Raw genomic sequence first — 18,187 nt, 5'->3', positions numbered from 1 at the left:
CACAAAATTGTTTTCTATTTAATAATTCTGCAAATTGATACAACACAATGACTTTGTTGAAAAAAACATAACTTCTACATTAATCAGATCACTTTGGTGACCCATCTGTGACATGTCATGCTAACTGTGTAGTAACTTCATTACACAATGGCAACATTAAGCTTGTTAGTCTACAAACGAGCAGGCCGCATTTTTAGTTTTGTTCTTGTCATTGTTTTGCCAAAAGGTAACTTGATGGTAAATGACCAGAGTAATCACCTTTAGAGAATATATAATACGAGATTTTTCAGAAAACTTATATGAATCCTGTTAATGCAAAGATGAAGAAAAAAAAAGTTTAAGCCATCAGCAAATTATGTTAATCGCTCAACAACAATAACAGGGAAAGTTAGCAATTGCATATGTTCTCTTGGACTCTGTGACTAGATCACTCATAATTATTCACAACATAACCCAAAACATATCAAACAAAAGGAAATGCAAATGCATTCAATACATTTCTAGGGATAAAAGCTGTCATTGTGTGCAAAGAATATGAGATCAACTACTGAAAAGTTGAATACTTTATTGCACAGCATATAATTAATCTAAGAATACAAACCTTTTTCTACTGAACAATGTAAATGTTTGATCATTGAAAATGTGTGTTGCGGGTCAGGAAAAACCTCCCATTTCAGGTCACATTTATGCAGAAAAAGAAAATAGTATAGGGTTCACAAATGCTCTCATCCATGTAGGTTAAATAAAGAAAAGGGACAAATGAAAACGATTTCTAATTAATCTGACTCCTTTCAAAGCCTATTCAATAATTCAAATTTTTAATGACTGAAAACATTGAAACATGGCACATTAATTGTATTGCCTTATTAATTAAGTTAGTTCAAATGTTTCCACCAATGACAGAAGGTTCTATGCCTGAGTGACAGCAGCAGAAAACAAAAACATGCATATTTTCTTGTGCTCGGCACTGAGGGAAAATGCAATGCTGGTGATGTAGCTGCTCTCATTTATTATGACTGTTGTAACGATTCTTCCATCCCTTGTTTTTTACTATAAAGCTGAATGCTTAACATGTAGTCATGTATTTCCAGCTTTAAACCATCTATTTTCACTCCACAAGCAATCAAATTACTGAATAATGTTTATATAAACAAAATGTAAACATTTTCAAGTGCTAAAAAGATTAAATTATCTCAAAGAGATCAGAGAGCCAATGTAGTTTGGCGAAGCTATAAGATACAGTGCCCAATGAGTAAATAAAATTAACATGATTGCGTTGGTTTGTCCAACAACCAGATCTGCTCAGTAGGCCTAAATGAACCACACTCTTAAATGAGGGCTGGTAAACACCCTCTCAGTCTAGGGCACTGCATCTTAAGACCTGGTAAAACATTCTCACATGTGTGTTCAGAGATCCAGCACACTGGTGTGTACAGGGGAAAACCATGCAGACCATTCATGCTTTCTACAAGTCAACTAATTACTATTTGCTTCAAATAACTACTTACTCCCATTGTTAAGAGTCACTGCAAACAGACAGGAAAACAAGGTTAGCTTGAGGTTAATTTCAGGTCCATTCTGAATAACTTTCTCACATTATTCTCAGCCTAGGATGTTATGTTGTTAACTACTGTTGTTCCTCTTTTATTTAAGTGCAACCAGAACGCTCTATTAGGTTTGAGTCTTTAGTTTCGATCAAAGTGAGACTATTCGTGCAAGTCTTCGTGCGTGCGGCCGTTTGCGGAAAGGCTGACCCCAGAAAGGGTAGTGTTATATTAACTCATTCTCAGACATAGACTTCAGTAAACCGGACATACAACGGAACACATGTAACATATTGACAGATTGATACAAACACCAATCAAACAATACAGACGACTGAAGTAATCTGAGAATGAAACAACGATAACAGAATGGAAAATTTGGTACTCACTGTAACCCATTCCTTGGACAAAGTACTTGAAAGCCTCTGCAAGTTTACCCGGCTGTAGGACACAAACAGAAAAACTCATCAGTTAAACAATTCGGGAAAGTTGTACGGGCCATTGGGATTGAATAGTTAAAGCTAAACACAACATATTTCCTTGACTCACCTGGATGACCTGAGGAAGCCCACCACAGTCTTGCATCTAAAAAGAAGTAACCAGAATGAGCAACATGCCAGGGGGTAGAATCTCACAGGAATATGCCAGTAGTCAATATACTGTTAAACCAGAAGATATGCATTAACAAATGCCAAGCAGCAGGGACAATAGCATTAATATTCATGTTTCCACCAACAAACAAGGGAGTAACTCAACACACCTTAAGAAGGGTTGTTTTGGTTGGATTTAACCTGGAGTTGCATTCAACCTGAATCCAGGAACAGAAAATAGATTGATTAGACAGGATTACGCAATTTAATTCTTACAGGGAGGCAGACATTTCCTACATTGGATTACACTTACTAATCACTATTGCTATTTTGTCGTTAGTTCATACGATGCTCAAGTTGAAGAATACTGTGAAATCTATGGAAAAAAATTAATAATCTTAGCTACTGATAGCAGTCAAATATGAAAGCATAGTCTGTACTGACAAAGCTAAAACATGCCAACAGTCAAGGCTGGCCAAACATTTGAATCTGTATGGCCTACACCGGCTGCCAGTACTGCTGCCTCTACCTCCTGTAGCGTTCCCCCTCAGAACAACCCACGTTTCTCCATTCATGAAGCACTGGTGAATGAGGCACCAAATGATTTGCTTAATCTGGACGCAACAAATTATATGAGGTGTACCCCTTTGTTCCGGAGTTGTCTGTATTCTCAGCCCCTATCACCTGACTAGTAAAGGGGTAATGCACCCTCAGAAACCCAAACCATGACATTTGGTGAAAGCATATATTTTATTACTGGGTAAAATAACTGAATTCCCACAAAATAAATCTGACCGGCAACACTTTCAACCCATAGTTATTATATCATCTCAAATCCAAATTGCTGGAAAATAGAGTAAAACAAAAATGTCAATATTCAATATTCTTTTGGAATTTACTTTAAGCAATCCATGCTTGATGTTTACATATTGGCGATTTCAAAATGTCTAACAGGTATCGTCATTTGTCACAAGAAGCCGTCTGAATATTTCACCCTTGAGAAGTTTTTTCTGCTATATGCATTGTAGAACATTTCAGTGTAGACCCATGTACATTACAGCACTGATGATGTGAAGAAATAAGAGGCTAGTTCATTAACATTTTAAGTTAAATGTTTGATGTTGGATTAGCCTCTTTTGCTTTTAATTTTGTTGTGCAATGGTTGTAGGAATTTTGTATATTCCCGCCCGTCCAATAGTCTAAATGGAATAGGATACTCCTTTTCGTACACAGAATAAAAATACGTGCACTTCATTACTATGGAGATATTACTAAGACCCCTGCAGAACCTGCACAATGAAAATCTGTAGCAGTTACTGAACTTTCAGTTGCTGACAAAAGCAACAACGACTGAATGACAGCGGCGCTACCCATGAATAGGAAGACTTTGTGAGGAGAGGTGATACAAGAGGTGAATTGCAATCAGTCCCCACGCATTCAGCAGTGTGTTGCCATGGAAATAAAGCGGACACCCACCACTGCGTCAACAGCCGGGGACGTGTCACCAACGACCAGCAGGGAGGTGCATCTGGATGGAGGGACGTACAGAAATTACTCAGAGGAAAAACCAGGATGCAGTGACAGAAAAGGGATTGACGTAAAAAAAGAAAACACACCGTTTAGACACAAAATGACAGAAAGAGCGTGTTGCTTGTTTACATACTTCAGTGTGTTCACTGTGTCTTCATTGAGACCAGTGATGGGCCTCTCGATCTCCAAGTCTCGACGGCTGTCAAAAAATTTACTGTTATAAAAAGCAATGCCGGGTAGAGCTTGGGGCATACAGTATTGAACCACTGGCAGGACAAATTTGACTCTACTCCTGACCACAGTCACCAAATATCAAAAGTGTAAGTCAGACAGAGCATGCAAAATAGTTTTGATGTATTTGGACCAAGCCTTCTCCAGAAGGGATGGCCCGATTGGCACTGAACTACATGCACAGCATTGTGTATTGAAATCTTTAAGAGATTTTCTTACAGCGTAACTATGTGGTCAAACTCAACCGCACTTCACAGGCTAGCTAGACTCATATCACTACTCGCATCACAAAAAATGGGTTCCATCAAATCTGATCAATGCATGTATACAAAAAAGCCCACTAAACAACTCATTCAGAGGTTTACCTGAATGTTCTGTCTTGACAACGTTTGGAACATTTGTCTCCAGTCTAAATGTACATGCATCCATGTGCCAGGTCACAGCAACTTGAATATTTACTGGTTAACTAGCTTAGAAAAATTTGGGTTGAGATGCCTTTGTCCAGAGATGCCATTTAGATGCAGTTTCTTGCAGATCACATTCGGTGTCATAGGGGGAACATTACATCTAAAACAGATCCTGACAGGCCTTAACCACTCATTGGAATGTAGCAAGTCACTAGCATGACAATAATGAATGCCAACACCCTGTATAGACAGGACAATATTTGAGATACTTGATGAGAAGCAAATAACACCTCTATCTTATTGGTTAGCGTCAATTCAACCCAACTACAACTTTTAAGCTGATCTAGACGCAGGTAATGTTGCACGCAACTAAGGTAGCTTGCATAGCTAATAGATAGTTTGGTAAGTTACAAAAATTGGTTAATAGGCAACATTTTGTAGAGCTAGATAAATTGTAAACTATTCTGTTACAATTACCAAACGTATAGATAATTAAAAAAAATAAAAACATATGGCAGGATTGTGTGTTGGATGCAATTTTCATTACTTTTGAATGGCTTTATGTATCAGCATAGTTGCTTGAGATACGGTTGGATCTACATTGCGTGGGCTTTAGGACTCCAGGACTGTACCTGTTGTAGGAATTACAGAACAGGGCCAGGTTGTCCTGGTTGATGTCCTGGGCAATGTGAAGGCGGTATGTTTGGGTGATCTCCTGGTTGTCCGACAGCTCATCCTGAGGTAAAGGAAAATATTTTTATATCCCAGTAACCCACCTACAGCATTCTTGCAGTATTTTCAGTCTCTATACTCATCTCCCAATCCCACAGAGAGCCCAAAACTCACATCGCTGAAATGGTGAGCCATCACTATATCCACCAGGTTACTGGTCCAGCCGGACATCTGAAACCAGAACAAGTAGTAAGCTTAAAAATGCTGATCTATTATGGCTCTATAACAATAAAGAAAATCCCCACCTTTGAGGCAGCCCAGTCGATCCAACCCTTAGCACAGGGATCCACATTGATGAGGACCAGGCCTTCAACCAGGGCTGGCTCATTGAGCTGGGGAGAGAAAAAGGTGTTTTTATCAATGTCGTTACATCCAATTGTAATGACGGCCCTTTCTCATTGCAAATGGATTCGGGAGAGTTGATGACTGCAACAAGCCTTCCTTTCAAGCACCTGTGCCATTTAACTCTTTCAACCAGGAAGTCAGGCATTTGAGAGTAAACACATTCACCTGACAACCTCCCATTTTTTGCTGAGACCAGGAAACACCTGGTGACGATGCATCCCACTCCCTGTATGATGCTGACCAATGTGCACATAGGACTTTCCAACCACCACAATGGAAAACTCAAACCTTGACTGCGGTGCAATCTGGGGGTCAGAGGAGGTTACTATGAAAGTACAAGGCCCTCCCCCTCTAGACTGAATAGCACAGAACTTGATATATTTTACAGCTCTTAGTAACAACCTGAATGCTAAGAACCGCCCCCCTACCCCTCCCCCCAATTCTTAACACATTAGAATGAAGACAGATGGAGCTCTTTTCTCCAACCTTTAAAAAACTAATCTCTCCACACCTCCACAAATAGCCCAATAGGTCTTAAATTAACTATAATTGCCAGTGTTCAAGTCATCGCTGCTCTAAATGTATTCCTTCCACTAACACCTACTTTCAAAATGCATCTGTGCCTATCTCCTAGGCATGTGAGAAGAGATTTCCCTGTGGTGCGCAATGTATTGAGGGAAATATCTACATTTAGCACCATGGTTAAATTTGAACAGTAATACACAGCATAGATCTGGTCAAGCAGAGCCCGAAACAGCAATGGGAAAAGACCCCATAGGACATTAAATGCACTATCCAGACAATTCTAAGGCGATTATTATAATGATTTTCGTCTTTTAATAGAGATTTTCAATGAAGCCGGTATGATAAGCGATGATGATGAACAGGGGCTTCACCAGTCATTACTGAAGACCCAGGACAGACTGAGCTGCACAGATGGGCGTGGCTGGATTAAACTCTTTGTATTAACAAATGATCCGGCTATTATGTTTTGAAAGGAGCATGTGCTGCGTGTGAGCCCAAGCTGATGAGGATTAGAGGTCTATGCAGCAAGGCCCTACACAGACCTCTTTTACAAGGAGCATGTGTGGACTGGAGTTCAAAAATGTAACAGTGAAACATTGCTAAAGCATTAGGCCCCAAGACCAGAGTTGAACAGCCCTGGGTAACATGTTCTAGGTGTACTGGTGCAATAAACCATTTAATAACTCATTTAGCTGACCCTTTCATCTAAAGTGACTTACAAGTACATACATACATTTTCATAATGGCCCTGGTCGGAATTGAACCCACAACCTTGGTGTATTAAGTGATATACTCTACTAACTGAGCCGATTAAAAGCCAACATCTTACAGCAGAATATTCAGGTGCATAATTGAGTAGACAGTGTGCACTGTAGAGCCCTGACAGGAGGAACAGTGACTTACAGCCAGTCTGGAAAGGATGTAGGCTCCAGCTCCAACTCCAATCCCAATCACACTGTTCACCCTGCACAAAGGGAAGAGAAAGAAATCCTCTGAGAAAACCCAAGAATAACTAAACATCATTAAGAAGTTGTCCTAAACACAGTGCAATAGGTCGAACACTGCAGAACTTACTTCAGGTGAGTCAGGACAGAGGGCAACATCTCAGACAACTCATCCATGGTGGGGTACTGATACCTGGAGCAGACAGACATAAGACCAGGGTCAATCAGGAACAACAAGCCTTCCTTGTTAAGGCTACAGGTTTTGATTATTTGACTCATTCTGCCAAGTTGTGGAGAGATGCCATGTCATGTTTTTGGCTTGTGTGCTTGTTTCCTGTTCTAAACAGAAAATTCAGCATACTGAGAATGAGAGTGTGGGGTAAGAGACACTTAGGGGTGAGAGAGACCGTGTGACTGATAGTCGGTCCCCTGTTTTGCACAATAACTTCAGAGAGAAAAAGAGAACCACTTATAAAACCTTTGGCCCCTACTTCACAGACTATCACAACACCTACTGCATTAGTGCACAATGGCAGATGACAAGAGTAGATGCTTGACTGATCCCAAACCCACAGGGGAGGAAATGTATTAAGGAAGGGATGTTATACAGCCTGCTGAACCACTAGTTTGAAGGTCTCTGATGCTACAAACAAATCGTGTGGAAAAAATAGTATAATGACGGTTGACTAATGAGTTTAATGCTTTCAATCGGACCCCTTTCCATTCAGTTGACAAGGCATGTCATTCAAACCAATCTGCCAAGAAGTAGTTTCCTACTGAGGCACTGACTGTATGTTCTTTGCTTGTAAGGTGCTACATTTCCAAACCTGTGTAGTTGGAGCATAAAGGAGAGTAACAAGGAGGGCAGTACGAAGACCTGATATTCTGATGCCAGTCTCTATTACAGACCTACGTTCTATGACTGTTAAGATGCCAGCGAGGATAATGACTGGACTGGTTTCATACCCGGCGGGGAACGGGGGAGCACCCTCCTGCTGTCCAGGGGCGTCCACATGGACCACAGCAAAGTGGGACGTGATCTCCTGCATGTCCTCGAAGTTGAACAGGGTGTTGAAGCAGGACTTATCTGCAAGTGGACGACAGACACAGCACTGTTCAGAGACACCACGTCGGGGGACAGTTAGTGTTGCTCCCCACTGGAGGAGGCCAGGAATCTGACAAATCCCCTCAGCTAATCTGCACCATCAACCCTGCCTTCAGCTCCGCCCATCCGCTCCCTACATCACTGGCTCGGAGGGGACATGGGATGACTTCAGAGCTATGATGATGACAGCAGACGGAACAGTGTGTCTGGGTGTACTCACGGTTGAGCCCAATGTCATGGTAGGTAAGGATGACAGGTCGACTGCCCTTGGGGGTTCCTCTCATAGTCACATGCAGAACGCCATGAGGGGTCTCGATGTCATGCTCCTGGAAAACACAGGACAGCAGGGTCAGGGTCTGGACAGCTTAAAGGAGCCAGCCAGGCATAACACTCTAGAGCTGCAGATTTAAAGAGGGAACCACTTCATTATTCATTCATACATGGAGGACAGTGAGGTCATATGCCTGCGGTAGACAGAAAGGCTCTTTTTTTCCTTTCTAAGGACATGCATGTCATCAGTGTCCAAAACAAACCCTTTGGTTCACCTGCCAAGGGGACTACTAGAAAAAAAAAAAATTACCAGCCAAAATAATAAGTTGCCTTTCGTGTCACGTATACATTCATTTCAGTATATTTCATTCAGATAATAAGGTATTCTGTTGAATACAAACGTTTTATTTCCGATGACTAATTAGTTGTTTCTGCTTTTATCTTTAGCATACTGGCCACACACAGAACAACTCGTCACCACATCCTCAGCATCATACTGCAGCCAGCCTCTTGAAACTCCAAACCTCAAATTCTCACAAAGCGTTCTTTTTCAATGTGATACTACATACATGTTTTTAATGTACTACAGAAAGGTCATCCCTTTACACCAGAATCTCTTCCCTGTCAACTTCACATTATTTGACTATTTGAATACTTAACATAATTTCCTATTAACCTAAGTACTCCCCTGGCTCAGTTAAACATTCTTTAAAACTGAACATGAATCACCTTCCAGATGTATAACAAACCCTCTCCAAAGCTAATGAGCAATAGCAAATTAACAACATTAACATTAGAAATCTCTTCTTTTTTTTTTTTTTTTTAAAGATTCTCTACATTAACTTACTTAACTTACTTACTAACCAACTACTCTAACCATTTCTCAAATGTGTTCAACCTTATAATATTACTTACCTTATATAATCTATTATTTAAATAGTAATTTGTTGAATTTATATTTTACCCCATGTAGTTCTTCCTTTGAAATATTACACAATACACCTTAGACATCGCAGACCTCTTAATTTTGAAGGCAAAATTAAAAAAAAAACTCCCTTGGAACGGTCATCTCTGTTGAGGCAAAAACACCTGATGAGGAGAACCAGCCTGACATCTAGATCTACTCTTCTGCCACCGTAAGCCAGACTCAAGGTGACGTAACTGAATATAAAAAGGACCAGAGCACTAGAAGGCACAACACACCTGAATACAAGGAACTCCAGGACTGGTGTCTGAGGCTGGCTGAACTACAGAATGAGATTTCTTGCTGCATTAGGGACATCGCTGATGATCAACGAACCAAATGAGGTATGAGACTGATCAAACAATCCACTCATCTATCCATCTGCAACAAACCTTGCCAACTCACACTCCACCAATCTGGCAAACGTTACTCCCTCGAACACGGCAACAATCTCGAGTTGTTTTGGTCCATCCTCACTGACTACACCTTTAGCCTGTTCCTTGCCCGTGCTTTTGCCCATCAGATTTCCTGTTATCGACCTGTTGCCTGATCTCAATCTACATCCCTTGTTTACTCCTCTTGTAGTGTAGCCCTCTTGTTCGACTCCTGCCAGTTTCCGCCCTGACTATTCTCTTGGATTTGCCTACTTGTACCAATGCCTTTAATAAATATAGCGCTCTGTGCTTAAATCCATACCTGCCTCCCAAGGATCATTACACCAACCCACCAACAACAATCCATCCATTTGACTAACAACTTTTCAAATAATTAGCCTTAACTAAAAACAAAGAGAGGTTCTAGTCCTGATCCTGCACAGGACCAGATTATATTCCAATTATACTGTTCTAATTTACAAATAAATCCATAATATCATAAAATTGTATAGTTGCTATGATTCTGTATTAGTGTAAAATAAGAGTTTAGAGCTCCAGGATGGATGGCTAAATATAAAAATGGGGAAAAGAAATCCGCCAAGGTTGCCATTGCCGACTTAGAAGATGAAGAGAATATAATTTAAAAGAACGCAGAGTTTGAAACTAAAACATTTTCTTCTTTACTGCCTCATCGACAAGTCTGTTAGAAATATTGTCAACTGGGTATGTCATAGCCTGCTTAGAATCACATTTGTTCGTAAATTCTTGACTAGAGAACTTAGTCCACTATTGTGTTCCTTACGTAATTCTGCGACACCACAAAGGTTTGTTTGTTTTACTGTCATATTTGTTTTAAATTGTGATAAGCTGCTAAGTTAACACAAATTGGTAGTGAGACTGAAGATGAACTTTACACTGCCAAAGATATTTAATTTCATGTAACAACAACGTTTGTTTTTCTTTCATTCGCAAACGACATTGATACATGAACGGTCAATCCAGGTGAAGACAACTATTTCGTCAAGTGAAAACACAAGAGAATCGTTGAAACCCCTCCTGTTTTTCTGCATAAGGGGTTGTGATCTATAGGTCATTACCCCAAAAAGCATGCACGGATGCATACTTCGAAAATACACCGTATATATATATAACTGTAAACAGTTTTATTTTAAGCGTACTATAACGTAGCTACGGAAGGTTGTAGCCAGCAAAGTTTGTCTATCCTGAAAAATCCAAACGCGGAATTTGTTTATAAGCCCTATGCCATTTTACAAGGGGTAGTCAGTCACTCACGCAATAACGGTGCACGTCCAATACACATTTTTTTTATTTAACATGAAACCGAACCAAAAAAGAAATAATCTCACTCATGGGGAAAATAAAAACGAATGTTATAATGAGCACTATGCTAGCAGGCAACGTATTTCTGTGGCGCTGCCATATAAAACAAATCTGAAGCTTGATCTCGTAACTGGGAATGATGTCCATAGTATTTCATTGTGTAATACATTTTTTGACCACTTCTTAAATCGGTCATTCCATAACCGTAACCTCACCTGTAACCTGGACAGGCGAGTACACCTCATAATATTGTTACATAACTATAAACACCATTTTCCTATGTAATTTATAACGCTAGTCTGCTAAATGGCATAAGTTGCTGCCATCTTGGATTACGAACTCGGGGCTAGTGGGGTTTCTCAGACTTTCCGAGTTTGTTGGGAGAAAAGCAGCCAACCGTCACGTCTCGCTGACATCTAACAACCAGACAAATTGTGCTTCCTCTCTGTAAACCACCAAGAGCTATAATGCGTTCACAAACCACACATTTTTTGCATCACCAATTCACAGTGCTAACATAACTTCATAAATATATTTTTATTTAGACTTTTAAAATGACGAAATAGGACAATTTAAGACCTTAAGGACATTTATTTTGATAAATTAAATACTTTTTAAGGACCTGCAGATGCCTTGCTGTTTTGGGTCAATAACTAAAAGTGCTGACCTCAGCTGACATCAGATGTGACTGGGGAACCACCCTGCATGTGTCCATACAATGTTACTTCACCTTTATTTAACCAGGTAAGACAACACTCAGTTACACATAAATGAACAGGTAAGAGACAAAATATCACAAATTACACTTATGTAAGTCACTCTGGATAACTGCGTCTGCTAAATTACTAAAATACCTTGTTAGGTAAACTTAATATGCATTGGTAATTGTTATTTTAAAAGAAACAGACTGAGGTATTAAACTTTGGCATGGCATCAAAATAGGTATCAAGAATCATAAAATGTATTTGGTATCTAATCGAAGCCTAGAATTCTGGAATTGTGACATCCCTAGCCCTAGCTAAAGATTAGGACAAAAGGCTACAGGTCATTGTTGTATACAACCTTGATCATAATCAAAATATCAGAGAAAAGTATAAAAAGTGGTAAAACTGTAAATATTCTCCTGAAAAACATGCTTCATTATTGGCACCCCTAAGAATTCTCATGAACCAAATCTGACAAGTATCTTCCCATTTATATACATTTTCTGAAAAATCGGGAGTCATAAGGGACTCGTAAATGGTCATTCTTGACTTCCTATTTTACTTGGATATAAAAGAGGTGCCAAATTCCCTAAGTCACCCATCAACATGAGAAACAAATGAGACAAAAGGCTGTTGACCCTCAAACGAGGCAACAGCAATAAAACAAGTAGCTACCAATTTCTACTACTTGCTCATTAATAAATAATGTTACTAAAGATGTTCCTGAAAGAGGACCCAAGTGAGGATGATAGTTTGAAAAGAAAAACATATTTCTTTGGATAACAGAGAATTGTAGAATTTGCTTGAATCTGGAGTCATTGTCTTTTTCAAAAGCACAATTAGATGCAACCTCCATGCCAACAAGCTATTTGGAAATCTTCCCAGTAGAAAGACTCTTCTCCCATCCAGACATCTGACCACAGAACCTGGTTCCAATCCAAGTCCTAATGGTGTTTAGTAAACTCCAAGCACTGAACATGGTCTTAATGAGAGTAAAGGCTTTCTTCTGGCTAGAGGTCCACATAGCTTGTTAAATGTAAGATTTTGTGAGCTCATTTCAGCAGTTGATAAATCAGGTCAAGACTCAAAAGGACTGTGGGATAATGGGCTTTAGAGAGTTTATGTTATTACTTAATCTAGTTCAGCGACAGGAACATTTGTAAATAACTACTATGAACACATTTTAAGCATTGCGCCCAGCTAAACACAGACAAAACTATAGACATTGGGACCCATAGCGTAGCTTTATTTACAGCTGGGCTTCAGGTTGTTCTCCCTAGTAAGTTCTGACCCTACTAGGGAGTTAACCTAGCCATTGTGGATCAGGTTTTTTTTGTTTTTGCTTGTTCTTCAGGGATTTAGGCTGATTGTGTGTACAAGCATTTTGTGACAACTTGATTTTAAAAAGGCTTTATAAAATACATTTAGATTTGATTATAGATTTATTTGATTATAGTAGTTAATAAGCACTGAAAGTATGCCTTATGTCCTATTTTTAGATGAGGAAAAAAAGTCATATAATTAAAATATTTTTTATTAATTGAAGACCTGAAAAAGTAGTCTACTACTCATAGATATACAGCGTGCTGATGTCTGGCTAATCTAATTATGTAAGGATGGAAATATGTTGGGCCAACCCCTCCAGGCCTACCTCTTAATCCCCATTAAAGTAATTTAAGGCACACAGTCTTTTCAACACCAGGTAACTTTAACACTGGAAGGCAAGTGAAGAAAATGCATATTGTTAAAACATTATGCATATTCTAGTAGGGAATATTAAGTAAGACAAACAGTTGATTTCAGTAAACTTGGGTGTGAGGGATGTATTGTTTGGTAGCAAAAATTATGTGTGGGCCATTTTAGGATTAAATACTGTAATACAACAGCAGAGACACAAATAAAGGACTGTTGATGCATATAGGACTGTCCAACAATAGAGCTGAAAACCACAGACGGCTTTTTGAAGGTGAAGTGGCAACTGGGGGAAGGGGCTTTAGAATTGGATACACCAGAACGGCTGTAAAAAGCTTCAGAAATGCAGAAATTAATGAAGATTCAAAGAAAACTGACATGAATGTCCCCAAACCCCCCCCAGACTGAAATGGTTGGAAATGATTGCCATTTTCACTCCTCCAGCTGACACCTGGAAGACTCAAACCTCGGCAGTATGTAGGTGCAGAGGAGTAAAAATAGAAGAGACGGTTGAAAGGCTTTTCTTCGGTGAAAGGTTGATTCAGATGGAGGCTTGGTGTCAGGGTGACTTCACGGCACACAGCCTGGTCCATCATATAGACAACTGGTAGACCTACATAATGAACATGAACAGTCACTGATCAGAGGGGTTTCAGGGCAACAACTAGCCTAAACCACACAGGCCTTTATCCATCAGATGAAATGCAAGAGAGAAAGAAAAGAAAACACAGCTTTTTATCCTTATAGCACAAAGACCTGGAATAGATTCTGGGCTCATTATGGCCATGGCCAAAAACTAACCAAAACAAAGTCGTAGCAGTCCCTCTAACTCCGTAAACAGACGGCGAGGCCGTTCAGCCAGTTGTCTGTGTGCTCCTGGCCCAAGGTTGAGGGCGCTGTACTGATATCTGTCCAGTTAAGACTGAAGAACAGGGAGCCAGAGGTTGGAAACCGTAGCAAGGTCAGGTGACACAGAGATCGGCTTCTGCTGAGTCCTAACCATGTCAATTAGAAGACAATGTAGGCTTGGAGACTTTTCCTCAGGGATAGGGCGACCATCAAGTTGAGTTTAGGGGAAGAAATAATACCCATACTTAATGGATTTATATTCATTGGTTAAACCCCCCCACCCCCCCAGAAAAACAACCAGAGCCAAAAACAGAAGCCACTTCAGAGTTAAAACAGAAGCTGAACACTACTGGTTACCACGACAACAACCTAGAACCCAGATCCATATTGTGGAAAGAAAACCTATTATAAATCATATCGCTGGTGATGTTTTGCAATTTCATTTTGTAATAAATGAGAGGTGCAATAGTGGCTCAGCAGGACCGGAGCTCAGGGTTTCTGATAAACATTCAAAACTGGGCTCTGTTCCAGTATTAGGCTACTTCCCCCAGGAGGCTGTTGCGAGAGTAAGAGAGATCATTGTTTGGTAGGAGTTGCATGCGTTAATTTTTTTGGACTGGAGCACCAGCCTCCACTGATTCCGGCCTGACCTCCCGTCATACCTCAAACCAATACCCCTAGCCCGAGCCAGTGGATTGTGGGGCTTTCCCCTGTCCTCCAGTGCAGAACCCCAAACCACCATCCACTGTACTGACTGGGGTAGACCATTTTGGCAGGAACATGGTCCCCTTGCTGTGTAGTAGTCAATTTCCACCTTTGCCATGAGTTCCACATGGAAGCACTGTGGCCATTCAGAAGACTCCAGGCCTTGCGAATATCAAACCCCTCTACCTTCCTGTCATGATACACTGACCACACTCAACATGCTCCGGCTGAACAGGCATGACCACGAGGAAATAACTAGCCAAACAAAGTGACTCAATTAAATCTCTTTCTGCAAGCCTGGATCTATGACTATTAACATAAATATGAACATTTGTCATTCACATCATAAACACTAACCAGCATGAATATGTGCAGCAGGTTGTTCTCTCCCTCAGTCGTACGCTCGCCCACATCTCCTCAGCACCTAACACACCTTCACATGCCAGTGAGAACACACACACCCCTGACAGCTTGCTTCTGGCTTCCTTAACGCTTCAATAGTCAGTCTACGATCAACAGACAGACCGCAACGGAGTGACTCGGGTGTCAACCTTAACACCAACCCATACATGCTAACAGACGAGTTCCACTCACCACCACACCAATGGACGAACAGGCAATGGTAATCTGGCTGAGGTCCAGAACGGCTGTCATTTTGTCAGCCAGACAAAGCAGAGTAAAGCAATGATGTCTGTCCCTGTGCTGTACGCAGAGGGGCAGTGGTGGAGATGCTGGAAGCGGAGCGGTGGCTGCAGACAGGAGGGGGTAGCGACAGAACGGAGAGCCCACAAGGAGCGACTGCAAATGTTTGGATGTACGCTGCTGGTCCCACCAACAGAGAATGTGTGAGAGGGAGAGGAGAAAAAAAAAAGGAGGGAGAGTAAAAGAGGGAGGGAGGGAGCTAGCTAGGGAGTGAGAAGAGAGACGCGTGTGAATGCGAGGGAGAGAGACGTGGAGGAGGTGTGGAGAAAAAGAGGAGGAGGTGTGTTTCTCGCTGGATAAGCACAAAGCTCTCATGGCCGTCTGGACGCTCAGTAGCCTTCTGTAAATGGATTTAAAAGGTCAGGTGAGCTGGTAGGAGGGGGGAGGCTAATTCACATCACCTCAGCTTGTCAGAGGGAGAACTCTTTAATAAACTACATGCACATTGGCTGACCCAGAACACCGGTCTAAACCATTAGGTTGTAGCCTGGGGTGGTCAAGCAGTCAGGACCCCTGTCTCTGGTGGACATGTATTGATGCAGTGTAGTTTGGATTTCAGCCTACAGCTTGTTTGGCAAAAAGTCCATCTTTCAAAACTTTCCTGTTCCAAAGAAGTATTATATGGGTGAAAATAGATGCCACTGGTTTAATAACTTTACATGGCTGTTAAATCAAATTTCAGTTTGGTACTTAAGAACAGGAATGAGTTTGTCATCAATTCTGCAGTGTGCACACTACCCATTTGTTTTTGAAGGCAGGCGGGGCAATGTTCAGGGCTGGCTCCCCTCTGAGGAGCCTGGGCTGGTTTTAATCCTCAGTCCGTTCATGGGGAACAATCTGTCTGCTCTGCCTCCCATGCCTGCAGCTTGCTGACCCCAAACAGAGACTGAGGGTGGATTAGTTTACCATGAATGGGGGGGATTACCTGCAGATTTGGGATGTTAAGACGACAATATGGCTTTCTCAGCCAGGCCCGGTCTGCCAAGTCTCTGAACCCTCTCCCTGTTCTGCCACGTCCACCAAGTTTCTGTCCAGCATAGTCCAGCCAGCCAGTAGGGCAGGCAGTGTTAAGGCCTGTTGTTCATTTAAGGCATGTGTTACATGTGGGTGTGTTTCAGGGAAAGCTGCAACACAGTGTTGCAACAGTGGAGTGTACAACATAAGGCATTCATTAAAATTGAGGAACTGGCTCTGCAGTCTCTAGTCAGGTCATTACGCATTGTAATTGCAGTCTATTTTAGAACCAATTTACACGAATAAGCTGTAATTTAGCCACAGGCACTGGGTGATGATGATATCTTTTCACCATCTTCTCCCACGATTTACAATTTTTCCAGCAAACCAAAATTGGTTCTGTGAAACTGAATCACAAAATTCAAAAAAAAAATCTGTGATGGATATTTTGTACAACATTAGCCTAAGTTAAAACATTTTCTGAAGATATTCAGTGGATATAAAGTCTACACACCCCTGTTAAAATGCCAGGTTCTTGTGATGTAAAAGAATGAGACAAAGATAAATCATGTCAGAACATTTTCCACCTTTAATATGACCTATAACATGAACAATTCAATTGAAAAATAAACTGAAATCTTTAACCTGGTTGCCCACATCCTTAAACTAATATTTTGTTGAAGAACCTTTTGATTTTATTACAGCACTCACTTCTTTTTGGGTAGGAGTCTATTAGCATGGCACATCTTGATGTGACAATATTCGCCCACTCTTCTTTGGAAAAGCGCTGCACATTTGTCAGATTGCAAAGACATCTCTTGTGCACAGCCCTCTTCAGAACACCCCATAGATGTTCAATTTGATTGAGGTCTGGGCTCTGGCTGGGCCATTCCAAATCGTTAATCATCTTCTGGTGAAGCCATGCTTTTGTGGATTTGGATGTGTTGTTTGGGTCATTGTCTTGCTGAAAGGTGAACTTCATCTTCAGCTTTCTAACAGACGCCTGAAGGTTTTGTGCCAAAATTGCCTGGTATTTGGAACTGTTCATAATTCCCTCCACTCTGACTAAGGCCCCGATTCCAGCTGAAGAAAAACAGTCCCAAAGCATGATGCTGCCATCACCATGCTTCACTATGGGTATGGTGTTCTTTGGGTGATGTGCAGTGTTGTTTTTGCACCAATCATTTGGAATTATGGCCAAAAAGTTAAACTTTCGTTTCATCACTTTCCAATGTGCTTTTGGGGGACTTGATGCTTGTTTTTGTTCAGCTGTGCTTGGATGTTTTTTTTTCATAAACAAAGGCTTCTGTCTTGCCACCCTACCCCATTCATATGAAGAATATGGGAGATTGTTGTCACATGTAGCACACAGCCAGTACTTGCCAGAAATTCCTGCATTTCCTTTAATGTTGCTGTAGGCCTCTTGGAATCCTCCCTTACCTGTTTTCTTCTCGTCTTTTCATCAATTTTGGAGGGACGTCCAGTTCTGGGTAATGTCTGTTGTGTCATATTTTCTCCACTTGATGACTATCTTCACTGTGTTCTATGGTATATCTAATGCATTGGAAATTCTTTTGTACCCTTCTCCTGACTAATATCTTTCAACAATGAGATCCCTCTTATGCTTTGGAAGCGCTCTGCAGACCATGGCTTTTGCTCTGAGATGCAACTAAGAAAAT

General features: G+C 40.9%; 1 protein-coding gene across 10 annotated transcripts in view; it reads right to left on the bottom strand.

The window, feature by feature from the left end:
• Positions 1 to 18,187, bottom strand: part of ndrg3b (ndrg family member 3b) — a 40,759-nt gene that overhangs the window by 4,541 nt on the left and 18,031 nt on the right. For 4 of the 10 annotated variants that reach the window (XM_020051798.3, XM_020051796.3, XM_020051797.3 and 1 more), the window contains 13 exons: positions 8,174 to 8,279; positions 7,815 to 7,935; positions 6,979 to 7,041; positions 6,808 to 6,868; positions 5,280 to 5,366; positions 5,149 to 5,205; positions 4,935 to 5,038; positions 3,798 to 3,863; positions 3,611 to 3,662; positions 2,305 to 2,352; positions 2,094 to 2,129; positions 1,934 to 1,985; positions 1,509 to 1,526 (listed from right to left, as the gene is read on the bottom strand). In XM_020051798.3, coding sequence (XP_019907357.1) covers positions 1,509 to 1,526; positions 1,934 to 1,985; positions 2,094 to 2,129; positions 2,305 to 2,352; positions 3,611 to 3,662; positions 3,798 to 3,863; positions 4,935 to 5,038; positions 5,149 to 5,205; positions 5,280 to 5,366; positions 6,808 to 6,868; positions 6,979 to 7,041; positions 7,815 to 7,935; positions 8,174 to 8,279 — 871 coding nt within the window. Of the gene's footprint in view, positions 1 to 1,508; positions 1,527 to 1,933; positions 1,986 to 2,093; positions 2,130 to 2,304; positions 2,353 to 3,610; positions 3,663 to 3,797; positions 3,864 to 4,934; positions 5,039 to 5,148; positions 5,206 to 5,279; positions 5,367 to 6,807; positions 6,869 to 6,978; positions 7,042 to 7,814; positions 7,936 to 8,173; positions 8,280 to 15,446; positions 15,792 to 18,187 lie in introns of those variants that run through there. The other 6 variants (XM_010891832.5, XM_020051793.3, XM_020051794.3 and 3 more) reach the window with 5 other exon arrangements.

Source organism: Esox lucius, chromosome 12, assembly GCF_011004845.1.
Source record: "Esox lucius isolate fEsoLuc1 chromosome 12, fEsoLuc1.pri, whole genome shotgun sequence".
NCBI classification, from domain to species: Eukaryota; Metazoa; Chordata; class Actinopteri; order Esociformes; family Esocidae; genus Esox; species Esox lucius.
This window is presented reverse-complemented; position numbering and strand designations above follow the sequence as displayed.